Source organism: Netta rufina, assembly GCF_964035555.1.
Source record: "Netta rufina genome assembly, chromosome: 31".
Lineage (NCBI taxonomy): Eukaryota > Metazoa > Chordata > Aves > Anseriformes > Anatidae > Netta > Netta rufina.
The window spans coordinates 2,001,019-2,028,119 of record NC_140155.1 but is presented as its reverse complement, the minus strand read 5'-3'; the positions used below and the strand labels follow the sequence as shown (position 1 = coordinate 2,028,119).

The 27,101-nt window shown below is 62.1% G+C and overlaps 4 protein-coding genes across 7 annotated transcripts; all 4 read left to right on the top strand.

Moving 5' to 3' along the window:
- The first annotated feature begins 3,364 nt into the window (after positions 1-3,364).
- On the top strand, positions 3,365-10,365 carry BRD2 (bromodomain containing 2). Of its 4 annotated transcripts, none has more exons than XM_084303886.1 (12): positions 3,365-4,143; positions 4,928-5,228; positions 6,315-6,452; positions 6,543-6,684; positions 6,791-7,005; positions 7,111-7,479; positions 7,579-7,707; positions 7,804-8,058; positions 8,138-8,355; positions 8,586-8,896; positions 8,987-9,109; positions 9,214-10,365. In XM_084303886.1, the coding sequence occupies exons 1-12, from the start codon at positions 4,115-4,117 to the stop codon at positions 9,342-9,344; spliced, it is 2,361 nt and encodes a 786-aa protein (XP_084160012.1). In that variant the 5' UTR covers positions 3,365-4,114; the 3' UTR covers positions 9,345-10,365. The 4 variants fall into 4 exon arrangements, with proteins under 4 accessions (XP_084160012.1, XP_084160013.1, XP_084160011.1 ...); XM_084303887.1 differs by having other exon boundaries at positions 7,108-7,479; positions 8,177-8,355; XM_084303885.1 differs by having other exon boundaries at positions 7,108-7,479.
- Positions 10,366-13,090: 2,725 nt separating this feature from the next.
- Positions 13,091-14,894, top strand: LOC311220338 (class II histocompatibility antigen, B-L beta chain-like; the record flags this gene model as incomplete). Its single annotated transcript, XM_084303846.1, has 6 exons — positions 13,091-13,182; positions 13,661-13,930; positions 14,106-14,387; positions 14,505-14,611; positions 14,702-14,725; positions 14,886-14,894. Exons 1-6 carry the CDS (start codon positions 13,092-13,094, stop codon positions 14,892-14,894), a joined length of 783 nt encoding a protein of 260 aa, XP_084159972.1. The 5' UTR covers position 13,091.
- Positions 14,895-17,803: 2,909 nt separating this feature from the next.
- On the top strand, positions 17,804-19,646 carry LOC311220379 (class II histocompatibility antigen, B-L beta chain-like; the record flags this gene model as incomplete). Its single annotated transcript, XM_084303884.1, has 6 exons — positions 17,804-17,894; positions 18,390-18,656; positions 18,832-19,113; positions 19,231-19,337; positions 19,428-19,451; positions 19,610-19,646. The coding sequence occupies 6 exons, from the start codon at positions 17,804-17,806 to the stop codon at positions 19,616-19,618; spliced, it is 780 nt and encodes a 259-aa protein (XP_084160010.1). The 3' UTR covers positions 19,619-19,646.
- Positions 19,647-22,526: 2,880 nt separating this feature from the next.
- LOC311220337 (class II histocompatibility antigen, B-L beta chain-like) lies at positions 22,527-24,326 on the top strand (the record flags this gene model as incomplete). The annotated part of the gene is made up of 6 exons (XM_084303845.1): positions 22,527-22,617; positions 23,092-23,361; positions 23,537-23,818; positions 23,936-24,042; positions 24,133-24,156; positions 24,318-24,326. The coding sequence occupies 6 exons, from the start codon at positions 22,527-22,529 to the stop codon at positions 24,324-24,326; spliced, it is 783 nt and encodes a 260-aa protein (XP_084159971.1).
- Between the last annotated feature and the right edge of the window lie 2,775 nt (positions 24,327-27,101).

Sequence of the window (27,101 nt, the reverse complement as noted above, 5' to 3'; positions counted from 1 at the left end):
GATAGCCGCTGGGGCTTTTTTTTTTTGGGGGGGGGGGACACGGGGACACGACGCGACCCCGCCGAGCTCGCACCCGCGACCGCCCCCTCGCGTGCGCAACGCTCGCCTTCGTTGACCTCGTTAATTAATTGCCCTAATTAATCAAGCAGGGGAACCCCCCACACACACACACCACCACCACCGGATGGTGCTGCTGCGAGGGGTTATGGGGTAAAAACGCGGGGTTTTGGGGTAAAAACGCCGCCGTGGGGATGTGGCGGTGACGGTGCACACCCCCCCCCCAGCCCAGCAACCCACCCCCCCTCCGCACACTGCACCGCTTTGCAGCCACTGAGCTGCAGGCGCTGCAGCCGCCACGGCCCCGAGGGCGTGCACGGCACTGCTGCAATGCCGGGCACCCCCCTAGGTGCACCCTTGCAACGTCAGGCACGCTTTGCAACGCCGGGCATGCTTTGCAACGCCCCGCGTCTCCATTCGTGCACCCTTGCAATGCCGTGCACCCCCCCTAGGTGCACCCTTGCAAGGCCGAGCACCCTTTGCAAGTACGTGGAATTCCATTCGTGCACCCTTGCAATGCCGTGCAACCCCCTGGGTGCACCCTTGCAACACCGTGCACCCTTTGCAATGCTGTGCACCCCCCTGGCTGCACCCTGAATTCATTTAATGCCCCAAATATGTGCACACTTGCAATGCTGGGCGTGCTTTGCAATGCCCCGCATCTCCATTCGTGCACCCTTGCAATGCCATGCACCCCTTGCAATGCTGTGCAACCCCCTGAGTGCACCCTTAATTCATTTAATGCCCCAAATATGTGCACCCTTGCAATGCTGGGCGTGCTTTGCAACGCCCCACATCTCCATTCATGCACCCTCGCAATGCCGTGCACCCCTATGGGTGCACCCTTGCAATGCTGTGCACCCCTTGCAATGCTGTGCACCCCCCTGGCTGCACCCTTAATTCATTTAATGCCCCAAATATATGCACCCTTGCAATGCCATGGACCCCCATGGGTGCACCCTTGCAACACCGGGCACCCCTTGCAACGCCGTGCACCCCCATAGCTCCCCCTTTACAATACGGGGCACCCCCCTAAGTGCACCCTTGCAATGCCGGGCACCCCCTTGCAATGTCATGCACCCCCACGGGTGCACCCTTGCAATGTCATGCACCCCAATAGGTGCACCTTTGCAGTGTCATGCATCCCCATTGGCGCTCCCTTGCAACGTGGGCACCCCTTGCAAGGCCGTGCACCCCCCTAGGTGCACCCTTGCAATGTCGGGCACGCTTTGCAACGCCGGGCATGCTTTGCAACGCCCCTCATCTCCACTCGTGCACCCTTGCAATGCCGTGCACCCCCATAGATGCACCCTTGCAATACTGTGCACCCCCCATGGGTGCACCCTTGCAATGCCGTGCACCCCCCACGCGTGCACCCTTGCAACGCCGTGCACCCTTGCAATGCCGTGCACGCCTGCAGCGCCGTGCACCCCCCACAGGATCACCCTTGCAACGCAGGACGCACCCATAGGTGCCCCCCCCGCCCCGTTCTCCCTCCCCCAACCCCCCCCTTTCCCCCTGACCCCCCCTCCCCAGGGGGTGGGGGCTGCAGAGAGCCCTCACAGCGCATGCGCCCCCCTCCTTTCACCCCCCCCCATCCCCATACCCTGGGGGGGGGGAGGTCGGCGCTAGGACCCCGCGGAGCCCCGCGGCCCCCCCCCGGGCGGAGGGGGCATGAATGGGGGGCCGTGGGAGCCGCGGGGGCGTCACGTGACGGCGGGGAGCCAATCGCGGCGCGGGTGACGTAGCGCGTGGCTCCCTTTTTTTTTCTGCCCTGGGATGTTTTTTTTTTTTTCCCCTTTTTTTGCCCCAAACCGGGGCTTTTCTTAGGGGGGGGGGAGGGCCGGGCAGGGCGGATGAGGCCGGTGCGGGAGCGGGGGGCGCGACCCCACTGGGGGGCTGCTCAGGTGAGTGCGGGGCAAGGGGGGGGGGGGGCGACCTCACCCCCCTTTTTTTATGTTTTTTTATTTATTTTTTATTTTTTTCCCCCATAAACCCACCCGGGGGGGGGGGGAGGGAGGAGGCCACGTGGGGCGGAGCCGTCAATCAAACCGAAATCCCGCCCCCCCGGGGGGGCCCGGCAGCCAATGGGAAGCGCGGGCGGCGGTGACGGGCAGGCGGCGCGGGGGTGGGGGGGGGGCGGCGGTTTGGGGCGAAAAGCGCCATGTTTGGGTGTTCGCGCGGGGGCGGCGGCGGGCAGGGCCCGTGGGGCCCAAAGTGCTGTGTCACGGCGTGGCGGCCGGGGGGGGGTCCCTTTGACCCCGTCCCTTTTTTGGGTCCATTTCGAGCCCCCCATACCAAAGGGGTCGTGCCCCCCCCCCACGCGTGTCCGGGACCACCGTGGGGTCCCCTTAAATTGATGTTTTTTGGGGGAGCCGGGGGTGAAAAGGGGGGAAAACGGGGAGTAAATGGGGCTCAGCACCCCGCGAGTGGGGTGAGGGGCTCGGCGGGGGGGGTGTGCCGAGGTGGCCGTGGGGGGGGTCTCGTGTTCGCCGTGGGGGGCTCGAGATTTGCGTGGGGGGCTCGAGGGTGACGGGGGGGGGTTGGAGGCTGCCAGGGGGGGCTTGAGGTCAGCGTGGGGGGGTCCCAAATCCACCCTGGGGGTGCTGGGACTGGTTTTTCCCCCCCCCAACTGTTTTTTTTTTGATGGGGGGGTCCCCACGCGTGTCCCGGCCCCGCGTGGGCCCCCCTCAGAGCCCTCAACCCTGAGGGGAGCCCCCAGCCCAGCTTATGGGGGGTGTGTGTGGGGGGGGGGGGTCACCGGTACCCCCCCCACACCTTCCCCAGGGCTCGGCGTGGGGGTCGCGGGTGGGATCCAGCCCCCGTGGAGCCCCCCCCGTGTCCCGCGTGGGCCCCGTGGGGGCTGTGGGGGCGGCGGAGCGCCGGGCCCGGCCGCCCTCATTGTCCGCCGCCGCCTCACAAAATGGCCGCCGCCCCCCCCCCCCTTCTCCTTCCTCCTCCTTCAGCCAGCCGGGCGCGCGACAACAACAGCCAACGGCCGGGCGCCGCCCCCCCCTCACGTGACCCTCCAGCCAATCGCGGCGCAACGAATGGCAGCATGGGCCAATAGGAGGCGGCGCCGCCGGGCGCCGGGCGGAAGGGCGGAAGGGAGGGGGAGCGCGGCGGGGAGTGAGCGACGCGGCGGGCGGCCAATGAGCGAGCCGCGCCACGGCGGCTTCCGCCCAATGAGGCCGCGGCGGGGCGGGCGGGGGCGGGGCGGTGACGTCAGCGCCGCCGCCGCCCAATGAGGGGCCGGCGGCTGCCTATATAAGGCCGGCCGGGGGCAGGCCGAGCGGCGCCATTTCGCGGGGACTGAAGGACGGAGCGGGTCGGGCCCGGTGCGCGCAGGGAGGAGGAGGAGGAGGAGGAGGAGGAGGAAGCAGAGGGGGGGGGCGGCCCCAAACCGGAGCCATCCTCCACCGGGCGGCCCAGCCCCCGCCTCCGCGCTCCCGGAGGGCTCCGCCGGACCCTCCCCGGCCTCCGTAGCGACCCCTGCCTGCGGCCTGCAGCGAGGGGAGCCCCCCCTCCCCCCCCCCCCCCCCTCTTTCCCTCCTCCCCCCTCCCTTCCCCTTCCGCGCTCTCCCGCCCCTCACGGAGCCAAGATAGAGCCCGGCCGCTGACGCCTCGGCCGCCATCCGCCGCCATCCGCCGCCAGCCTCGCCTCGCCCGGCCCCGCCGCCGCTCTTTTCGGATCCCTCCGGCTCCCAGCGACGCCTCCGGGGTTGTATTGGCGGCATCGCGCCGGGCTCGGGGCCGGTGGGCGGCCATCAAGAGGCGCCCCCCCCCCCCCCCCCCCCCCCCCCTTCCTTATTCCTCCCTCCGCCGCCATTTTCTCGGCGCCCGCCCGATGTGAGGGCCGCTGGACGGGCCCGAGCCGCCGCCGCTCGGTGATGCCCGGCCGGGGGCCGGCTCCTTAACGGGGGCGGGGGGAGGAGGCTCCTCCCCGGCGGGCAAAGTGGGGGGGGCGTCGGAGGAGACGGCGGCGGCAGGAGGAGGAGGAGGAGGAGGAGGTGGTGGAGGAGGAGGAAGGCCGGGAGCCGGGCACGCAGCCGCCGGGATGCTGCAGAATGTGAATCCCCAGAGCAAGTAGGTTTATTTTTTATATTTTTTTATTTTTTTATATTTTTAGGGGGATGGGGGGCTTGTATAGGGGTCTTGCGTCTTGCTGGGGGCTTGTATCCACCCTATGGGGTGCCCTGAGGGGCTGCAGTGGGGTTGGGGCTCTCCCAGTTGCCTCCCAGTCGCCTCCCAGTGCTCCCAGTTTGCTGTGGCGCCGTCCTTCCTTCATCCTCGTGTCCTTGGCAGCCCCTTTGGGCGGCCTGCGGGGCCTTGAGGGGCTGCAAACCCCCCCTGCGTGGCCACCCAGAGCTGGTTTGGGGCCATTTCTGCCTTTTCCCAAACCCCCCAGGCCCCCCCCCAAATATTCATGCCCCCCTTGGGGGTCCCATTGCCGCCTTGAGGCCGATTCCCCCCCCCACCAAATCCTTTAGGGCTTCCTCCTCCCTTCCTCCCCTTCCCCCCCAGCGCCGTTTTTTCCCCCAAAACCCCCCCGGGGACCCCCGTAACGAGGCGACACCCCCCCCACCGCCTCCTAACGGGTCCCGGGGCGCCCCGTTGTGTCCCCAAACCCCCCCTCGAAGCCCCCAGGGCCACCACCTCGGGGCCCCCTCGTCACCCCCGCGCCGGCTTCTTTGTTCGCCGCCGGACCTGGACCCGCGCCAGCTCCCGCCCGCCTTTTTTTTTTCTTAATTTTTTTAATTTTTTGGGGGTTTTTATCATCTTTATCGGTGTTTCGGGCCGCGGTGGTGCGGAGCTGCCTGGCTAACGGTGTCTCTGCTTCTCCCCCCACCCCCCCCCGACCCCCTTGCAGGATTTTGGGGGAGGGCAATGCCGGCCTCATGGGCCTGGCGACGGAATCGACCCCCGGCAAACGGATCCGCAAACCCTCGCTCCTCTACGAGGGCTTCGAGAGCCCCACCATGGCCTCGGTGCCGGCTTTGCAGTCCCCTCAGGTCAACCCCCCTCCGCCGGAGGTTTCCAACCCCAAAAAACCCGGCCGGGTCACCAACCAGCTGCAATACCTGCACAAGGTGGTGATGAAAGCCCTGTGGAAGCACCAGTTTGCTTGGCCTTTCCGCCAGCCCGTCGACGCCGTCAAGCTGGGCCTGCCGGTAACGAGCTGGGTTTTGGGGTTTTTTGTTTTTTTTTGGGGTGGGGGGGGTGCCAGCGGGCACGTGTGGGGGGCTAAGGGGAGCGAGCGTGTGTGTGTCTGTGCGTCCCCCGCTTGCCCCCAACCCCCGGGGGGTTGCGGGTAGGCAGGCACGGGGTGTTTTTAGGGTCACTTAGCATCGCCCCGGCCCCAAAACGTGGTCCCCAAGCCTCAGAGTGCCAGGGCCGGCGCCTTGCCCCTCCTGGGGCTCCGCCAAAAAAAAAAAAGATGCAGCTGCAGGTGCCTGGGCTGTGCTGAGTCCCCCCCATTTTTTTCTCCCAGGGGCGGAAACCCTACGGGTTCTGAAGCCCCCCCAATTCCTCCCCGACCCCATAAATGTCCCAACAGGCGGCCGGCCCGCTCGGCTCCCCCCCGTGCAGGTAGGGGTGAGGTGACGCAGCCGCTCCGGAGGGAACCCAAAAAGCTTCCCTCCCCCTTACCCCCCCCCCGCTCATCTCCCCCCCCTCTACCCCTCCCCTCCCCACCTAATCTCTTGTGCCCTGAATGCGTTTTGCAGATTCCCATCCATGAATTTGTAGAAGACATCCTGTGACCCCAATAATAAACGCCAGCCCCCCGTGCACCTGTGGCGCCCAAGGATTTAAAGCCCGGAGGTAAATTCCACGTAGGTTCGCTCCGCACCTTAGCGTTAGCGTCGCCCCCCCCCCGCAGCCCCATTCGGCCCTCGAGGCCGTCCCCACAAATTTAGGCTCCCCCCCGACCCCCTCCAGGGCTCACCTAGGGACCCTCCCCTCTTAAAATCCAGACGGTGGCACTCTAGGGTGGGGACCAGGTCCGGAGGCAGGTTTTTTTATTATTATTTTACTTTATTTTTTTAAATTTTATTCTGTCAACCCGCCGCACCCCCTGCCTGCTTTCTCTGCTGGCTGAGTGAGAGCGGATGCGTGAGTGGGGGGGCTGCCAGGAGCTCGAGCCCCCCAAAAACTCATCGAGGGTGGCTCGGGGCGCAAAATGGGGGCGGGCAGGGGTGCGTTTTGATTTTTGGCTTGCAGCTGACCCCCTGCACCCCCCCCGATTTTGTTACCAGGACTACCACAAGATCATCAAGCAGCCCATGGACATGGGGACAATCAAACGGCGCCTGGAGAACAACTACTACTGGGGGGCCGCCGAGTGCATGCAGGATTTCAACACCATGTTCACCAACTGCTACATCTACAACAAGGTGGGGGTTTTGAGATGAGGGGGGGGTCGGGATAGGGCGTGCTGGAGCCTCCCCCGCGGTTCCTGACGTTGCCTCCGTCCCTCCCCGCAGCCCACGGATGACATCGTGCTGATGGCCCAAACCCTGGAGAAGATTTTCCTGCAGAAGGTGGCTCAGATGCCTCCGGAGGAGCAGGAGATCGTGGTCCCGGTGGCCAAAAACAGCCACAAAAAGGGGGCGTCCAGGGCGGCGGGTACGTTGGGGTCACACGGGCGTGGGGGTTTGGGACCCCGAAAGGGTTTTGTGCCCTTTTTGGGGTCAGATTTGAATGGGAATTGGGTTTTTTTCTCCGTGCCCAGCGCTCCTGGCGGGCCTGACGGCCGCTCAGCAGGTGCCGGCCGTCTCCTCGGTGTCGCACAGCACGGTGTACGCCCCCAGCCCCGACATCCCCACCACCATCGTCAACATTCCCCACCCCTCCGTCATCTCCGCGCCGCTCCTCAAGTCGCTGCACTCCACCGCCGCCACCCCCGCCGTGCTGCCCACCCCCGCGCCCACCCAGCCCGTGGCCAAGGTAGGAATCGGGGACGAAAAACAAAGGTTTGGGGAAAAACTCCGAGTTTCTCACATCCTCGCTCACCCCCTTTTTTCTTTTTTTTAATTCTTTTTCTGGTAGAAGAAGGGGGTGAAGCGGAAAGCCGACACCACCACCCCCACCACCACGGCCATCATCGCCACCAGCGGCGAGTCCTCGCCCTCGGCCACGCTGCTGGAGGCCAAAGCGGCCAAAATCCCCGCCCGGCGCGAGAGCGGCCGCCCCATCAAACCCCCCAAGAAGGATTTGCCCGATTCCCAGCAGCACCAGACCTCCAAGAAGGGCAAGCTGTCGGAGCAGCTCAAGTACTGCAACGGCATCCTCAAGGAGCTGCTCTCCAAAAAACACGCCGCCTACGCCTGGCCCTTCTACAAGCCCGTCGACGCCTCGGCCCTGGGGCTGCACGACTACCACGAGATCATCAAGCACCCCATGGACCTCAGCACCATCAAGGTTTGGGATTTTTTGGGGGGGTTTCGTGGCCTGCAGGGGGTTTTTGGAGGCTGGGGGGCTCGAACTCACACATTTTCACCCATTTTTGGCTCCCCGCAGCGGAAGATGGAGAACCGGGACTACCACGACGCGCAGGAGTTCGCCGCCGACGTCCGGTTAATGTTCTCCAACTGCTACAAGTACAACCCCCCCGACCACGACGTGGTGGCCATGGCCCGCAAGCTGCAGGTGGGTGGGCTCCCCAAAACCCCCCTCCGGACCCCAAAATGCCGTGCTGACCCCCCTCACCCTTTTTATTTTTATTTTTTTATCCCCTTTTCTCAGGATGTTTTCGAGTTCAGCTACGCCAAGATGCCTGACGAGCCGCAGGACGCCAGCCCGCCCTCGGTGTCGGCGCCGCTGCCCGGTGCCCTCTCCAAATCCTCATCCGAGGAGTCCTCCAGCGACGAGGACGAGGATGATGAGGACGATGAAGACGACGACGAGGACGAAAGCAGCAGCGAGAGCTCGTCGGAGAGCGAGGAGAGCTCGGACTCGGAGGAGGAGCGCGCCAACCGCCTGGCCGAGCTGCAGGAGCAGGTGAGGGCCGGAGCAGGGCCGGTGCCACCACCCGCGCCCTCTCCCCATGCCCGCCTCACCCCCCTGTCTCCCCCCACAGCTGCGGGCCGTGCACGAGCAGCTGGCTGCCCTCTCACAGGGCCCCGTTTCCAAACCCAAAAAGAAGCGGGAGAAGAAGAAGAAGAAGAAATCGGAGAAGCACAAAGGCCGGGGAGGAGGCGACGAGGAAGCCCGGGCGCGTCAGGCCCAGCTGCGCAAAGCCAAGAAGGCCGGGGGCGGCGGAGGGACCAGCGGGGGAGGCAGCGGAGGCAGCTCCAAGTGAGTGAGGCACCCACGGGTGCCCCCGCAAGGATTTGGGGTGCGGGCAGCAGCCGTGATGACCCTTTCCCCGTCAGATCGACTGTGGCGATGACCTGAGACAAAACAAGCCAAAAACCTGTCTGAGTGCTGCCAGAACGCATTGGGGGGAGCCTGTAGGGTGGGAGAATGTGGGGTGGGGGCGTTTTTTGGGGGGGATTTCAGCGTTTCTGAGGCTTTGCTCCCGGCAGGAACTCGAAGAAGGCGGCGAAAGCGGCGCTGCCGCCTCCCCCGGCGCTCTACGACTCGGAGGAGGAGGAGGAGAGCAAGCCCATGACCTACGACGAGAAACGCCAGCTCAGCTTGGACATCAACAAGCTGCCCGGCGAGAAACTGGGCCGGGTGGTGCACATCATCCAGTCCCGGGAGCCTTCCCTGCGGGATTCCAACCCCGAGGAGATCGAGATCGACTTCGAGACCCTCAAGCCCTCGACGCTGCGCGAGCTGGAGCGCTACGTGCTGTCCTGCCTGCGGAAGAAACCCCGCAAGCCCTACAGCGAAAGTGAGTCGTGGGGGGAGGCTTTTGGGGAGCTTTTTTGGGGTTTTTGGGGGGTTGTGGGGAGCTGAGCAGCCCCTCTCCTCCTCCCCGCAGCCATGAAGAAGCCGGTGGGGAAGACGAAAGAGGAGCTGGCGCTGGAGAAGAAACGGGAGCTGGAGAAGCGGCTGCAGGACGTCAGCGGCCAGCTCAACTCCACCAAGAAACCCCCGAAGAAGGGTGAGCGCTGGGGTTGCGGGGTGGGATTTTGGGGGTCGGGGGGGCCACGTTTTGGCTGCTTTCAAATCGTGGAGGTGCTGAGCGTGTTCTCCTCAACCTTACAGCCAGCGAGAAGCCCGAGTCGGCGCAGCAGGTGGCCGTGTCGCGGCTCAGCGCCTCCAGCTCCAGCTCGGACTCCAGCAGCTCCAGCTCCTCATCCTCGTCCTCGGACACCAGCGATTCGGATTCGGGTTAGGGGGGGGAGGAGGAGGAGGAGGCCGGAGCAGCCCCGAAGGCTGCGAGCGGCGCGGCCGGGTGGAGCCACGGGCAGGTTCGGAAGCGGCTCTGCGGGACCGGGCCCGCGTGAACCGGACTGAGAGCCCCCCCGCCCGGCCGACTGCGCCCCCAGGGTGGGCTTGGGGGGGTGCTGAGGAGCCCTCCCGGTGCCTGAGCGACGCCCCCACGGACTTTTTGGGGTTGGGGGGGTGGCCGGGGGTCACGGGCCGGAGGTTCCCGGGTGTCGCCAGGGCAGGGGGGGCTGTGCTCAGGCCCCCAAGGCCGGGCCGGGCTTGGGGGGGGGGGGGGGGCGGGTTACAGCCACCACCCCATCCCCAGCAGGTTTTACTGTTTGTTGTTTTAGGGTTTCATTTTTTTTTTTTTTTCCGACTTGTGGGATTTTTTCCGAGGGGGAAAAGTTTGGGGTTTTTAAGAAAAAAAAAATATAAGAAAAACGAAAAAAAAAAATCTTAAAAAAAAGCATTTAAAGGTGAAAAAAAAACACACACACACACACAAAAATAAAAAAAAAAAAGGGGTTAACAGTCCCGAATATTTGGGTTTGCCGTGGAAGGCAGCAGTGCCCCGTGGCCGCAGCCCTTCCCCGGCCGGGGGGGAGCCGCCGCCGTCCCCCGTCCCCTTGTCTGTGGAGGATTTTAATTTATTTGAGCTGCGTCGTGCTGGCGCGGGCCCCGGCCCGTTGTACATAGCCCTCCCCGGCACACGAGCAGGGCAGCATGTTCCCCGGCGGGGCAGGGGGGAGGGAGGGGCCGCCTGTTTTTTACGTTGACTGTATAATTTTTTTCTACTCGTTTTATTTTTTTGTTTTGTTTTGTTTTTTTCCCCCCCTCCCCTCCTCTTCCTTTCACCCTCTCCCGCCCGTCCTCCCCCCCCCCCCCTTCCCCACTATTAGACCCTTAGAGCCGTGTTTTCATCTTATTGTATGTTTCAAACCTTTCGATTCTTTAACATGTAAATAAAGAAAATATTATTCGAGTTGAGCCGGGCTCCCTGTGGTCACAAGGGCTGTTTTGGGGACAGGTGCCGGTGTCGTTCCTGCCCCATTCACCCCACAAACGCACACACGGGGTTGGGTTGAGCATTATTTTCCCCCCCCCCTTGAGCTCTTGGCCTCCTTGAGCCCTGTTTTGGGAAGGCTCAAAGGTTTGTGGTTAATGGGGCCGCATCAGGCTGGAGGGTGGTCACTAGTGGGGTCCCTCAAGGCTCCATTTTAGGGCCAGTCCTCTTCGGTGTCTTTATAAATGGTGTGGATGTAGGACCAGAAGGTGTTTGGAGCAAATTTGCCGACACCAAACTTCGGAGGAGCTGTGGACTCCCAGGATCACAGAATGTAGGGGTTGGAAGGGACCTCAAAAGATCATCGGGTCCAACCCCTCTGCCAAAGCAGGGTCCTCAGAGCAGGCTGCCCAGGTAGGCATCCAGACAGGCCTCGAATATCTCCAGAGGAGACCCAAAAACCTCCCTGGGCAGCCTGTTCCAGTGCTCCATCACCCTCACCATGAAGAATTTCTTTCACATGTCAGTGCAGAACATCCTGTGTTCAATTTTAGGGCCGTTATCCCTTGTCCTGTCCCCACAAACCACCAAAAAAAGGTTGGCTACATCCTTCTGTCCCCCACCCCTCAGATATTTATATACACTGAGGAAATCCCCTCTCGGTTTTCTCTTCTCCAGCCCGAACAGCCCCAGGTCTCTCAGCCTCTCCTCGCAGGGAAGCTGCTCCAGGCCCCGTATCATCTTTGTGGCCCTCTGCTGGCCTCTTTCCAGGAGCTCCCTGTCTTTTTTTGTACCGGGGAGCCCAGAACTGGACCCAGTGCTCCAGGTGAGGCCTGAGCAGGGCAGAGGAGAGGTCTCCAGCCAGACTCTGCTCCTTGGATCACCACCCTCTGAGCTCAGCCACTCAGCCAGTTCTCAACCCACTCATCCCACACTCTCTCAGCTTTCCTAGCAGGATTTCATGGGAGACAGCACCAAAAGCCTTGCTAAAGCCAAGGTAGATGCCATCCACCGCTCTCCCTCCATCTCCCCAGCTGCTGATGCCATCGTAGAAGGCAACGAGGTTGGTCGAGCACGACTTCCCTTGGTGAAACCATGCTGACCGCTCCTCATAACCTTCTTCTCTTCCAATTGCTTGGAGATGGCCTCCAGAACAAGCTGCTCCAACGCCTTTCCAGGGACAGAGGTGGCCTATAGTTTCCTGGATCCTCCTTCCTGCCCTTCTTGAATATACTCCTGTACTCCTCCCAAGAGGCCAGGCCCTTTTTCCACCTTTCATGGACCTTCCTCTTCCTCTTCATCTTATCGATGAGCTCCTTGCTCATCCATGCGGGTTTCCTGCCCCAATTCCCTGATTTCCTATTCCTCGGGATGCACCGACCCTGAGCACGGAAGAAGTGCTGCTCTCAAAACCACCCTTGCCTTCTAGCAACCTAGCCCATGAGATACTCCCAAGCAGGTCCCGGAAGAGGTTCAAAGTCCCAGAAATTGCCTCAAAGTTGCATCTGGAACTCCACCATCTCCTGGTCGCTGCATCCCAAGCATCGCCCCCAACCTTCACGTCCCCAACAAGCCCATCCCTGTTGGGAAGAACGAGGTCCAGGAGCACCCCCGGCCTCGTCGGCTCCTCCACCACCCGCGTCAGAAAATTGTCCTCGACGCGTTGTAGGAACCCTTTGGACTGCTCGAGGTGCTTACCCAGCAGATGTCGGGGGAATTGGAGTCCCCCATGAGGACCAGCGCTCGTGATCATGAGGCTACTACCGGCTGTTCGTAGAAGGCCTCGTCACCTTCCTCCTCCTGATCTGGAGACCTGTAGTGGACCCCCACCACCGAGTCTCCCAGTACAAAAGGACATTAAACCACTGGAGAGTGTCCAGAGGAGGGCAACGAAGATGGTGAAGGGCCTAGAGGGGAAGACGAATGAGGAGCAGCTGAGGACACTGGGCCTGTTCAGCCTGGAGAAGAGGAGGCTGAGGGGAGGCCTCATCGCGGTCTACAATTTCCTCACAAGGGGGAGTGATGGGGCAGGCGTTGATCTCTTCTCTTTAGTCACCAGTGACAGGACCCGAGGGAATGGTGTCAAGCTGAGGCAGGGGAGGTTCAGGCTGGACTTCAGGAAGAGATTCTTCACCGAGAGGGTGGTCGCACACTGGAACAGGCTCCCCGGGGAAGCAGTCACTGCACCCATCCTGCTTAAATTTAAGAAACCTTTGGACTGTGCGCTTAGTCACAGGGTCTGAATTTTTGGGTAGACCTGTGTGGTGCCAGGAGCTGGACTCGATGATCCTCCTGGGTCCCTTCCAACTCGGGATATTCCATCGTTCTATGATTCTGTTCCCCCGGGGCTCGGCCTCCTTGAGGTTTCCCACAGGGAAGTGACCGGTGCTGTGGGCTGGGTGCCCGTGTCCCTTGCTGCTCCTCTCCTGTCCCGGGGCACTGGGACCCCGCACCCCCACCGGTGGCTCTTGGTGCCCCCTGGGGGGTCCAAACCCCGTTCCCTCCCGCTTCTTGAGGTTCCTCCTCCAACACCTTTGTAGCTCGGGACAAGTGTCAGAGGGTGCCCTCTGGGGTCAGGTTCTGCCTGGTGACGGGTGATGCTGCGCAGCCCCGCTGCTCACTGGTTGTAACTGGGACGCCCAGTGCCAGCACTGGGTGGAGTCTTGCCTTGCCTGGGGTCCCGGCACCCCTCATCCTGTGCCCAGCAGCCATGGGGAGCGGCCGCATCCTGGGAGCTGGGGCCGTGCTGGTGGCACTGGTGGTGCTGGGAGCCCGCCCGGCTGGAGGCGAGGAGACCAAGGGTGAGCTCAGCCCCACGCCGGGGGGCAGGATCCCACGTGTGGCTGCTGGGGGGGAGGTGGGATGGGGGAGGGCCTCAGCCCTGGCACCTTCATGTTGGGTGTGGGCATCCGCAGCCACTGCCTCGGCCTCTGCCCTGGAAGCCTGGGAGCAGAGGGCTTTGGGGTGGTCTCAGTGAGTTTGGAGGTGCTTCCCCCACCCTGGGGCTCTGCTGCGTCCCATGGGCTCTTTCCCTGTGCTTCCCCCATCTCCTGTGCCCTCCTGCCCCCAGGACCCTCCCCAGGAGCCCCTCGGACTCTTCCTGATTGCACCTTGTGGGGCTCCAGGGGTCAGGGTCACGGCGTCGGTGTCACCGCGGCTGGGAGGGGAGTGGGGATGGGGAGGGGTCTGGAGGGTGGGGAGGGGGCTCCAGGGCGTGTGCTGGGGGCTGGGGGCCTGGGAAGGGGGAGCGGGACCCCCTAACCCGCCCTGCCCATACAGGGTTCTTCCAGGAGATGGTGGTGCATGAGTGTCAGTACCTCAATGGCACCGAGCGGGTGAGATACCTGTACAGGGACATCTACAACCGGCAGCAGGACGTGCACTTTGACAGCGACCTGGGGCATTTTGTGGCTGACACGGAACTGGGCAAGCCTGATGCCGACTACTGGAACAGTCAGCCCGAAATACTGGAGGACATGGGGGCTGCAGTAGACAGGTTCTGCCGGCAAAACTATGAGGTGTCGGACACTTACATCCTGCACAGGAGAGGTGCGTGGACACGAGCCCGGGGCTGCTGGGGCTGGGCGTCCTCTGCACCCTGGGGGCCAGGCACATCCCGGGGGGGCAGCGCATCCATCCCCGTCCTGCCCGGTGCCGGGGGCAGCGGTGCAGGTGAGCGCTGGGCTCTCGCCGCCCGCGCCCAGCTCTCTCCCTCTCCCCGCAGTTGAGCCCAAGGTGAGGGTCTCTCCCATGCAGTCGAGCTCGCTGCCCCAGACCGACAGGCTGGCGTGCTACGTGACGGGCTTCTACCCCGCCGAGATCCAGGTGAAGTGGTTCAAGAACGGCCAGGAGGAGACCAAGCACGTGGTGTCCACGGACGTGATCCAGAACGGGGACTGGACCTACCAGGTGCTGGTGATGCTAGAAAGCACCCCGCAGCACGGGGACACCTACGAGTGCCACGTGCAGCACGCCAGCCTGAAAAGCCCCATCACCTACGAATGGGGTAAGGTCCTGGCCAACCCCTCCTGGGGGTGTCCCGGGGGTCCCGAGCCCCCACCCTCATGCAGGAGGGGAGCGGGAGCACGGCCCCGGGCCTGAGCCCCCGCTCCTGTCCCCGCAGTGCTCCCAGCGGATGCCGCCAGGGGCAAGATGCTGACGGGCGTCGGGGGCTTGGTGTTGGGGCTCATCTTCCTGGCGCTGGGGCTCTTCCTCTACGTGCGCAGAAAGGTGAGCGGCCGGGGCGCTGGGGGTGGCGTGGGGCTGGGGGGGCCATGGGGCACAGGGCCGTGCCGCTGACCTGGTCTCGCTGTGTTGCAGGGCGCATCGCTCCCCCGGCTGCAGGTAACGTCCCCCACCCGCGGCCCTGCTGCACCCTCCCCGTGCGGGCCGCTTCCCCTTGCCCCCTCCCAGCACCAGGGCAGCGTGGCCCTGGGGGGCCGTGGGGCACAGGGCTGGGGCGCTGCCCCCCACCCGCTGCTCACCCCCTGCTCTCTCCCCGCAGGGCTCCTGAAGCAGCTCCGGCTCCTGCGCCTCAGCTCCTCCGTGCCCAGCACCGCCTCTGCCCCGTGCTCGCCCGGCTCCTGCCCTCGATACCCGGTCCCGCAGCCCCACAGCCCTCTGCTGCTCCCCAGCGTCGCCCCCTGCCTTGATCCGTTCCCAGCCCGGCTGTTTCTGGGGACAGATGCTGGTGTCGTTCCTGCACCATTCACTCCCCCACGCACACTCATATAGGGTTGGGTTGAGACCTATTGCCCCCGGGGCTCTTGGCCTCTTTGAGCCCTGTTATGGGCAGGCCTCAAAGGGTTGTAGTAAATGGGGCCAAATCAGGCTGGCGGATGGTCACTAGTGGTGTCCAACAAGGCTCCATTTTAGGGCCAGTCGTTTTCAATGTCTTTATAAACCATGTGGATGTAGGACTTGAAGGTGTTTGGAGCAAATTTGCTGACGACACCAAACTTGGAGGAGCTGTGGACTCGGCTGAGGGTGGAAAGGCCTTGGGAAAGGCCTTGCTGAGGGCCCCTGCCCCATTCATGCCCCATTCACCCACACATACACACACCCACGAGGTTGGGTTGAGCCTTACTCGCCCCAAGGCTCTTGACCCCTGTTATCACAGAGTCACAGAATTATCTAGGTTGGAAGAGACCTCTAGATCATCGAGTCCAACCTCGGACCTAATACTAACAAGTCCTCCACTAAATCATATCCCTAAGCTCTACATCTAAACATCTCTTAAAGACCTCCAGGGATGATGACTCCACCACTTCCCTGGGCAGCCCATCCCAATGCCTCACAACCCTTTCAGTAAAGAAGTTCTTCCTAACATCCAACCTCAAACTCCCCTGGTGCAACTTAAGCCCGTTCCCCCTCATCCTGTCACCGGGCTCGTGGGAGAACAGACCAACCCCCACCTCACTTCAGCATCCATTAAGGTACCTGTGGATTGAGATAAGGTCGCCCCTGAGCCTCCTCTTCTCCAGGCTGAACAAGCCCAGCTCCCTCAGCCGCTCCTCGTAGGACTTGTTCTCCAGGCCCCTCACCAGCTTTGTTGTCCTTCTCTGCACCCGCTCAAGCACCTCGATGTCCTTCTTGTAGCGAGGGGCCCAAAACTGAACACAGTACTTGAGATGCGGCCTCACCAGAGCCGAGTCCAGGGGGACGATCACCTCCCTAGCCCTGCTGGTCACACTGTTTCTGATACAAGCCAGGATGCCGTTGGCCTTCTTGGCCACCTGAGCACACTGCTGGCTCATATTCAGCCGACTGTCCACCATCACTCCCAGGTCCTTCTCTGCCTGGCAGCTCTCCAACCATTCCTCTCCCAGCCTGTAGCTGTGCTTGGGGTTATTGCGGCCCAGTTCAGGACCCGGCACTTGGCCTTGTTGAACTTCATGCAGTTGACCTCAGACCACTGGTCCAGGCTATCCAAATCCTCCTGCAGAACCTTACTACCCTCGAGCAGATTGACACACGCACCTAACTTGGTGTCATCTGCAAACTTACTGAGGGTGCACTCGATCCCCTCATCCAGATCATCGATAAAGATATTAAAGAGGACCGGCCCCAGCACCGAGCCCTGGGGGACGCCACTAGTGACCGGCCTCCAACTGGATTTGACTCCATTCACCACAACTCTTGGGGCCTGGCTATCCAGACAGTTTTTAACACAACGAAGCGTGCGCCAGTCCAAGCCACGAGCAGCCAGTTTCTTGAGTAATGGGCAGGTCTCAAAGGGTTGTGAGAAACAGGGCCACTTCAGGCTGGTGGATGGTCACTAGTGGTGTCCCCTCAGTCCCCTCAGGCTCCATTTTAGGGCCCATCCTCTTCAATGTCTTTATAAACCATGTGGATGTAAGACTAGAAGGTGTTTGGAGCAAATTTGCTGACGACACCATACTTGGAGGAGTTGTGGACTCGGCTGAGGGTGGGAAGGCCTTGCGGAGGGATCTGGACAGATGGGAGAGCTGGGCGATCACCACCTGCATGCAGTTTAACAAGAGCAAGGCCACTGCGGCCTCACCTCAAGCACTGTGTGCTGTTCTGGGCACCACGGTACAAAAAGGATGTAAATCTGTTGGAGAGTGTCCAGAGAAGGGCCACAAAGACGGTGAAGGGCCTAGAGGGGAAGATGTATGAGGAGCGGCTGAGGGAACAGGGCCTGTTCAGCATGGAGAAGAGGAGGCTGAGGGGGGACATCATCGTGGTACACAACTTCCTCACAAGGGGGAGTGATGGGGCAGGCGTTGATCTCTTCTCTTTAGTCACCAGTGATAGGACCCGAGGGAATGGTGTCAAGCTGAGGAAGGAGAGGTTCAGGCTGGACTTCAGGAAGAGATTCTTCACTGAGAGGGTGGTCGCACACTGGAACAGGCTCCCCGGGGAAGCAGTCACTGCAGCAAGCCTGTCAGAGTTCAAGAAGCATTCAGACTGGGCACCTAGTCACACGGTCTGAATTTTTGGGTACTCCTGTGTGGTGCCAGGAGCTGGACTCGATGATCCTCCTGGGTCCCTTCCAACTCGGGATATTCCATCGTTCTATGATTCTGTTCCCCCGGGGCTCGGCCTCCTTGAGGTTTCCCACAGGGAAGTGACCGGTGCTGTGGGCTGGGTGCCCGTGTCCCTTGCTGCTCCTCTCCTGTCCCGGGGCACTGGGACCCCACACCCCCACCGGTGGCTCTTGGTGCCCCCTGGGGGGTCCAAACCCCGTTCCCTCCCGGTTCTTGAGGTTCCTCCTCCAACACCTTTGTAGCTCGGGACAAGTGTCAGAGGGTGCCCTCTGGGGTCAGGTTCTGCCTGGTGACGGGTGATGCTGCGCAGCCCCGCTGCTCACTGGTTGTAACTGGGAGGCCCAGTGCCAGCACTAGGTGGAGTCTTGCCTTGCCTGGGGTCCCGGCACCCCTCATCCTGTGCCCAGCAGCCATGGGGAGCGGCCGCATCCTGGGAGCTGGGGCCGTGCTGGTGGCACTGGTGGTGCTGGGAGCCCGCACGGCTGGAGGCGAGGAGACCAAGGGTGAGCTCAGCCCCACGCCGGGGGGCAGGATCCCACGTGTGGCTGCTGGGGGGGAGGTGGCATGGGGGGGGGTCCTCAGCCCTGGCACCTCCATGCGGGGTGTGGGCATCCGCAGCCACTGCCTCGGCCTCTGCCCTGGAAGCCTGGGAGCAGAGGGCTTTGGGAGGGGGGGGGGGCTCAGTGAGTTTGGAGGTGCTGCCCCCACCCTGGGGCTCTATTGCATCCTGGCTCCCTCCCTTGGGCTCCTTCTCTGCATTCCCCCATCTCTTGTCCCCTCCTGCCCCCAGAACCCTCCCTGGGAGCCCCTTGGACTCTTCCCATCCCCAGCATGTGGGGCTCCAGGGGTCAAGGTCATGGCATCCATGTCACCGCGGCTGGGAGGGGAATGGGGATGGGGAGGGGTCTGGAGGGTGGGGAGGGGCTCCAGGGCATCTGCTGGGGACTGGAGGCCTGGGAAGGAGGAGCAGGACCCCCTAACCTGCCCTGCCCACACAGGGTTCTTCCATGAGATGGTGGCGTTTGAGTGTCACTACCTCAATGGCACCGAGCGGGTGAGGTATCTGGAGAGGCACATCTACAACGGGCAGCAGTTCGTGCACTTTGACAGCGACGTGGGGCATTATGTGGCTGACACGGAACTGGGCAAGCCTATAGCTGACTACTGGAACAGTCAGCCCAAAGAAATGGAGCGGGTACAGGCTAACATAGACATGTGCCGGCACAACTATGAGGTGTATGAAGATTTCATCCTGAACAGGAGAGGTGCGTGGACACGAGCCCGGGGCTGCTGGGGCTGGGCGTCCTCTGCACCCTGGGGGCCAGGCACATCCCGGGGGGGCAGCGCATCCATCCCCGTCCCGCCCGGTGCCGGGGGCAGCGGTGCAGGTGAGCGCTGGGCTCTCGCCGCCCGCGCCCAGCTCTCTCCCTCTCCCCGCAGTTGAGCCCAAGGTGAGGGTCTCTCCCATGCAGTCGAGCTCGCTGCCCCAGACCGACAGGCTGGCGTGCTACGTGACGGGCTTCTACCCCGCCGAGATCCAGGTGAAGTGGTTCAAGAACGGCCAGGAGGAGACCAAGCACGTGGTGTCCACGGACGTGATCCAGAACGGGGACTGGACCTACCAGGTGCTGGTGATGCTGGAAAGCACCCCGCAGCACGGGGACACCTACGAGTGCCACGTGCAGCACGCCAGCCTGAAAAGCCCCATCACCTACGAATGGGGTAAGGCTCTGGCCAATGCCCCCCAGGGCCATCCTGGTGGTCCCGAGCCCCCAACCTGCTGCAGGAGGGGAGCGGGAGCACGGCCCCGGGCCTGAGCCCCCGCTCCTGTCCCCGCAGTGCTCCCAGCGGATGCCGCCAGGGGCAAGATGCTGACGGGCGTCGGGGGCTTGGTGCTGGGGCTCATCTTCCTGGCGCTGGGGCTCTTCCTCTACGTGCGCAGAAAGGTGAGCGGCCGGGGCGCTGGGGGTGGCGTGGGGCTGGGGGGGCCGTGGGGCACAGGGCCGTGCCGCTGACCTGGTCTCGCTGTGTTGCAGGGCGCATCGCTCCCCCGGCTGCAAGTAATGTCCCCCACCCGCGGCCCTGCTGCACCCTCCCCGTGCGGGCTGCTTCCCCTTGCCCCCCTCCCAACACCAGGGCTGTGCCCTGGGGGGCCGTGGGGCACAGGGCTGGGGCGCTGCCCCCCACCCGCTGCTCACCCCCTGCTCTCTCCCCGCAGGGCTCCTGAAGCAGCTCCGGCTCCTGCGCCTCGGCTCCTCCGTGCCCAGCACCGCCTCTGCCCCGTGCTCGCCCGGCTCCTGCCCTCGATACCCGGTCCCGCAGCCCCACAGCCCTCTGCTGCTCCCCAGCGTCGCCCCCTGCCTTGATCCGTTCCCAGCCCGGCTGTTTCTGGGGACAGTTTCTGGTGTCGTTCCTGCACCATTCACCCCCCCCCACACACACATATAGGGTTGGGTTGAGCCCTATTGCCCCCGGGGCTCTTGGCCTCTTTGAGCCCTGTTATGGGCAGGCCTCAAAGGGTTGTAGTAAATCGGGCTGCATCAGGCTGGTGGATGGTCACTAGTGGTGTCCAACAAGGCTCCATTTTAGGGCCAGTCCTCTTCAATGTCTTTATAAACCATGTGGATGTAGGACTTGAAGGTGTTTGGAGCAAATTTGCTGACGACACCAAACTTGGAGGAGCTGTGGACTCGGCTGAGGGTGGAAAGGCCTTGGGAAAGGCCTTGGTGAGGGCCCCTGCCCCATTCATGCCCCATTCACCCACACATACACACACCCACGAGGTTGGGTTGAGCCTTACTCGCCCCAAGGCTCTTGACCCCTGTTATCACAGAGTCACAGAATTATCTAGGTTGGAAGAGACCTCTAGATCATCGAGTCCAACCTCTGACCTAATACTAACAAGTCCTCCACTAAACCATATCCCTAAGCTCTACATCTAAACATCTCTTAAAGACCTCCAGGGATGGTGACTCCACCACTTCCCTGGGCAGCCCATCCCAATGCCTCACAACCCTTTCAGTAAAGAAGTTCTTCCTAACATCCAACCTCAAACTCCCCTGGTGCAACTTAAGCCCGTTCCCCCTCATCCTGTCACCGGGCTCGTGGGAGAACAGACCAACCCCCACCTCACTTCAGCATCCATTAAGGTACCTGTGGATTGAGATAAGGTCGCCCCTGAGCCTCCTCTTCTCCAGGCTGAACAAGCCCAGCTCCCTCAGCCGCTCCTCGTAGGACTTGTTCTCCAGGCCCCTCACCAGCTTCGTCGCCCTTCTCTGCACCCGCTCAAGCACCTCCATGTCCTTCTTGTAGCAAGGGGCCCAAAACTGAACACAGTACTCGAGGTGCGGCCTCACCAGAGCCGAGTACAGGGGGACGATCACCTCCCTAGCCCTGCTGGCCACACTGTTTCTTATGCAAGCCAGATGCCGTTGGCCTTCTTGGCCACCTGAGCACACTGCTGGCTCATATTCAGCTGACTATCCACCATCACTCCCAGGTCCTTCTCTGCCTGGCAGCTCTCCAACCACTCATCTCCCAGCCTGTAGCTCTGCTTGGGGTTATTGCGGCCCAGGTGCAGGACCCGGCACTTGGCCTTGTTGAACTTCATGCAGTTGACCTCAGCCCACTGGTCCAGGCTATCCAAATCCTCCTACAGAACCTTACTACCCTCGAGCAGATCGACACACGCACCTAACTTGGTGTCATCTGCAAACTTACTGAGGGAGCACTCAATCCCCTCATCCAGATCATCGATAAAGATATTAAAGAGGACCGACACCAGTACCGAGCCCTGGGGGACGCCACTAGTGACCGGCCTGCAGCTGGATTTGACTCCATTCACCACGACTCTTTGGGCCCGGCTATCCAGACAGTTTTTAACACAACGAAGCGTGCGCCAGTCCAAGCCACGAGCAGCCAGTTTCTTGAGTTATGGGCAGGTCTCAAAGGGTCGTGAGAAACAGGGCCACTTCAGGCTGGCGGATGGTCACTAGTGGGGTCCCCTCAGTCCCCTCAGGCTCCATTTTAGGGCCACTTCTCTTCAATGTCTTTATAAACCATGTGGATGTGAGACTAGAAGGTGCTTTTAGCAAATTTGCTGACGACACCAAACTTGGAGGAGTTGTGGACTCGGCTGAGGGTGGGAAGGCCTTGCGGAGGGATCTGGACAGATGGGAGAGCTGGGCGATCACCACCTGCATGCAGTTTAACAAGAGCAAGGCCACTGCGGCCTCACCTCAAGCACTGTGTGCTGTTCTGGGCACCACGGTACAAAAAGGATGTAAATCTGTTGGAGAGTGTCCAGAGAAGGGCCACAAAGACGGTGAAGGGCCTAGAGGGGAAGACGTATGAGGAGCGGCTGAGGGAACAGGGCCTGTTCAGCCTGGAGAAGAGGAGGCTGAGGGGGGACATCATCGTGGTACACAATTTCCTCACAAGGGGGAGTGATGGGGCAGGCGTTGATCTCTTCTCTTCAGTCACCAGTGATAGGACCCAAGGGAATGGTGTCAAGCTGAGGAAGGAGAGGTTCAGGCTGGCCATCAGGAAGAGATTCTTCACCAAGAGGGTGGTCGCACACTAGAAGAGGCTCCCCAGGGAAGCAGTCACTACACCAAGCCTGTCTAAATTTAAGAAACCTTTGGACTGTGTGCTTAGTCACAGGGTCTGAATTTTGGGTAGACTTTTGTGGTGCCAGGAGCTGGACTCGATGATCCTCCTGGGTCCCTTCCAACTCGGGATATTCCATCGTTCTATGATTCTGTTCCCCCGGGGCTCGGCCTCCTTGAGGTTTCCCACAGGGAAGTGACCAGTGCTGTGGGCCGGGTGCCCGTGTCCCTTGCTGCTCCTCTCCTGTCCCGGGGCACTGGGACCCCGCACCCCCACCAGTGCCTCTTGGTGCCCCCTGGGGGGTCCAAACCCCGTTCCCTCCCGCTTCTTGAGGTTCCTCCTCCAACACCTTTGTAGCTCGGGACAAGTGTCAGAGGGTGCCCTCTGGGGTCAGGTTCTGCCTGGTGACGGGTGATGCTGCGCAGCCCCGCTGCTCACTGGTTGTAACTGGGAGGCCCAGTGCCAGCACTGGGTGGAGTCTTGCCTTGCCTGGGGTCCCGGCACCCCTCATCCTGTGCCCAGCAGCCATGGGGAGCGGCCGCATCCTGGGAGCTGGGGCCGTGCTGGTGGCACTGGTGGTGCTGGGAGCCCGCCCGGCTGGAGGCGAGGAGACCAAGGGTGAGCTCAGCCCCACGCCGGGGGGCAGGATCCCACGTGTGGCTGCTGGGGGGGAGGTGGGATGGGGGGGGGGACCCTCTGCCCTGGCACTGCCACGCGGGGTGTGGGCATCCACAGCGACTGCCTCGGCCTCTGCCCTGGAAGCCTGGGAGCAGAGGACTCTGGGGGGGGCTCAGTGAGTTTGGAGATGCTGCCCCCACCCTGGGGCTCTGCTGCGTCCCATGGGCTCCTTCCCTGTGCTTCCCCCATCTCCTGTCCCCTCCTGCCCCCAGGACCCTCCCCAGGAGCCCCTTGGACTCTTCCTGATTGCAGCTTGTGGGGCTCCAGGGGTCAGGGGCACGGCTTCGGTGTCACCGCGGCTGGGAGGGGAGTGGGGATGGGGATGGGGCTGGAGGGTGGGGAGGGGACTCTAGGGCGTGTGTTGGGGGCCTGGGAAGGGGGAGCGGGACCCCCTAACCTGCCCTGCCCATACAGGGTTCTTCCAGGAGATGGCGGTGGGTGAGTGTCAGTACCTCAATGGCACCGAGCGGGTGAGGTATCTGGCGAGGTACATCTACAACCGGCAGCAGTTCGTGCACTTTGACAGCGACGTGGGGCATTATGTGGCTGACACGGAACTGGGCAAGCCTGATGCCGACTACTGGAACAGTCAGCCCGAAATACTGGAGCGGAGACGGGGTGAAATAGACAGGTTCTGCCGATACAACTATAAGCCATTGGACACTTACATCCTGCACAGGAGAGGTGCGTGGACACGAGCCCGGGGCTGCTGGGGCTGGGCGTCCTCTGCACCCTGGGGGCCAGGCACATCCCGGGGGGGCAGCGCATCCATCCCCGTCCCGCCCGGTGCCGGGGGCAGCGGTGCAGGTGAGCGCTGGGCTCTCGCCGCCCGCGCCCAGCTCTCTCCCTCTCCCCGCAGTTGAGCCCAAGGTGAGGGTCTCTCCCATGCAGTCGAGCTCGCTGCCCCAGACCGACAGGCTGGCGTGCTACGTGACGGGCTTCTACCCCGCCGAGATCCAGGTGAAGTGGTTCAAGAACGGCCAGGAGGAGACCAAGCACGTGGTGTCCACGGACGTGATCCAGAACGGGGACTGGACCTACCAGGTGCTGGTGATGCTGGAAAGCACCCCGCAGCACGGGGACACCTACGAGTGCCACGTGCAGCACGCCAGCCTGAAAAGCCCCATCACCCACGAATGGGGTAAGGCCCCGACCCCCGCCTCCTAGGGGAGTCCTGGCGGTCCCGAGCCCCCAACCTGCTGCAGGAGTGGAGCGGGAGCACGGCCCCGGGCCTGAGCCCCCGCTCCTGTCCCCGCAGTGCTCCCAGCGGATGCCGCCAGGGGCAAGATGCTGACGGGCGTCGGGGGCTTGGTGCTGGGGCTCATCTTCCTGGCGCTGGGGCTCTTCCTCTACGTGCGCAGAAAGGTGAGCGGCCGGGGCGCTGGGGGTGGCGTGGGGCTGGGGGGGCCATGGGGTACAGTGCCGTGCAGCTGACCTGGTCTCGCTGTGTTGCAGGGCGCATCGCTCCCCCGGCTGCAGGTAATGTCCCCCACCCGCGGCCCTGCTGCACCCTCCCCGTGCGGGCTGCTTCCCCTTGCCCCCCTCCCAGCACCAGGGCAGCGTGGCCCTGGGGGGCCGTGGGGCATAGGGCTGGGGCGCTGCCCCCCACCCGCTGCTCACCCCCTGCTCTCTCCCCGCAGGGCTCCTGAAGCAGTTCCGGCTCCTGCGCCTCGGCTCCTCCGTGCCCAGCACCGCCTCTGCCCCGTGCTCGCCCGGCTCCTGCCCTCGATACCCGGTCCCGCAGCCCCACAGCCCTCTGCTGCTCCCCGGGGTCGCCCCCTGCCTTGATCCGTTCCCAGCCCAGCTGTTTCTGGGGACAGATGCTGGTGTCGTTCCTGCCCCATTCACTCCCCCACACACACACATATTGGGTTGGGTTGAGCCCTATTGCCCCCGGGGCTCTTGGCCTCTTTGAGCCCTGTTATGGGCAGGCCTCAAAGGGTTGTAGTAAATGGGGCCAAATCAGGCTGGCGGATGGTCACTAGTGGTGTCCAACAAGGCTCCATTTTAGGGCCAGTCCTCTTCAATGTCTTTATAAACCATGTGGATGTAGGACTTGAAGGTGTTTGGAGCAAATTTGCTGACGACACCAAACTTGGAGGAGCTGTGGACTCGGCTGAGGGTGGAAAGGCCTTGGGAAAGGCCTTGGTGAGGGCCCCTGCCCCATTCATGCCCCATTCACCCACACATACACACACCCACGAGGTTGGGTTGAGCCTTACTCGCCCCAAGGCTCTTGACCCCTGTTATCACAGAGTCACAGAATTATCTAGGTTGGAAGAGACCTCTAGATCATCGAGTCCAACCTCTGACCTAATACTAACAAGTCCTCCACTAAACCATATCCCTAAGCTCTACATCTAAACATCTCTTAAAGACCTCCAGGGACGGTGACTCCACCACTTCCCTGGGCAGCCCATCCCAATGCCTCACAACCCTTTCAGTAAAGAAGTTCTTCCTAACATCCAACCTCAAACTCCCCTGGTGCAACTTAAGCCCGTTCCCCCTCATCCTGTCACCGGGCTCGTGGGAGAACAGACCAACCCCCACCTCACTTCAGCATCCATTAAGGTACCTGTGGATTGAGATAAGGTCGCCCCTGAGCCTCCTCTTCTCCAGGCTGAACAAGCCCAGCTCCCTCAGCCGCTCCTCGTAGGACTTGTTCTCCAGGCCCCTCACCAGCTTCGTCGCCCTTCTCTGCACCCGCTCAAGCACCTCCATGTCCTTCTTGTAGCAAGGGGCCCAAAACTGAACACAGTACTCGAGGTGCGGCCTCACCAGAGCCGAGTACAGGGGGACGATCACCTCCCTAGCCCTGCTGGCCACACTGTTTCTTATGCAAGCCAGATGCCGTTGGCCTTCTTGGCCACCTGAGCACACTGCTGGCTCATATTCAGCTGACTATCCACCATCACTCCCAGGTCCTTCTCTGCCTGGCAGCTCTCCAACCACTCATCTCCCAGCCTGTAGCTCTGCTTGGGGTTATTGCGGCCCAGGTGCAGGACCCGGCACTTGGCCTTGTTGAACTTCATGCAGTTGACCTCAGCCCACTGGTCCAGGCTATCCAAATCCTCCTACAGAACCTTACTACCCTTGAGCAGATCGACACACGCACCTAACTTGGTGTCATCTGCAAACTTACTGAGGGAGCACTCGATCCCCTCATCCAGATCATCGATAAAGATATTAAAGAGGACCGACACCAGTACCGAGCCCTGGGGGACGCCACTAGTGACCGGCCTGCAGCTGGATTTGACTCCATTCACCACGACTCTTTGGGCCCGGCTATCCAGACAGTTTTTAACACAACGAAGCGTGCGCCAGTCCAAGCCACGAGCAGCCAGTTTCTTGAGTTATGGGCAGGTCTCAAAGGGTCGTGAGAAACAGGGCCACTTTAGGCTGGTGGATGGTCACTAGTGGTGTCCCCTCAGTCCCCTCAGGCTCCATTTTAGGGCCACTTCTCTTCAGTGTCTTTATAAACCATGTGGATGTGAGACTAGAAGGTGCTTTTAGCAAATTTGCTGACGACACCAAACTTGGAGGAGTTGTGGACTCGGCTGAGGGTGGGAAGGCCTTGCGGAGGGATCTGGACAGATGGGAGAGCTGGGCGATCACCACCTGCATGCAGTTTAACAAGAGCAAGGCCACTGCGGCCTCACCTCAAGCACTGTGTGCTGTTCTGGGCACCACGGTACAAAAAGGATGTAAATCTGTTGGAGAGTGTCCAGAGAAGGGCCACAAAGACGGTGAAGGGCCTAGAGGGGAAAACATGAGAAACGGCTGAGGGAACAGGGCCTGTTCAGCATGGAGAAGAGAAGGATGAGGGGGGATATCGTGCTACACAATTTCCTCACAAGGGGGAGTGATGGGGCAGGCGTTGATCTCTTCTCTTCAGTCACCAGTGATAGGACCCAAGGGAATGGTGTCAAGCTGAGGAAGGAGAGGTTCAGGCTGGCCATCAGGAAGAGATTCTTCACCAAGAGGGTGGTCGCACACTAGAAGAGGCTCCCCAGGGAAGCAGTCACTACACCAAGCCTGTCTAAATTTAAGAAACCTTTGGACTGTGTGCTTAGTCACAGGGTCTGAATTTTGGGTAGACTTTTGTGGTGCCAGGAGCTGGACTCGATGATCCTCCTGGGTCCCTTCCAACTCGGGATATTCCATCGTTCTATGATTCTGTTCCCCCGGGGCTCGGCCTCCTTGAGGTTTCCCACAGGGAAGTGACCAGTGCTGTGGGCCGGGTGCCCGTGTCCCTTGCTGCTCCTCTCCTGTCCCGGGGCACTGGGACCCCGCACCCCCACCAGTGCCTCTTGGTGCCCCCTGGGGGGTCCAAACCCCGTTCCCTCCCGCTTCTTGAGGTTCCTCCTCCAACACCTTTGTAGCTCGGGACAAGTGTCAGAGGGTGCCCTCTGGGGTCAGGTTCT

Excerpts from the sequence above, each read along its gene's own strand:
- BRD2 (XM_084303885.1), top strand. The coding sequence starts at position 4,115 with ATGCTGCAGAATGTGAATCCCCAGAGCAA. Across the intron at positions 4,144-4,927 it reads AATGTGAATCCCCAGAGCAA|GATTTTGGGGGAGGGCAATG; the intron begins GTAGGTTTATTT and ends ACCCCCTTGCAG. Across the intron at positions 8,897-8,986 it reads CCGCAAGCCCTACAGCGAAA|CCATGAAGAAGCCGGTGGGG; the intron begins GTGAGTCGTGGG and ends TCCTCCCCGCAG.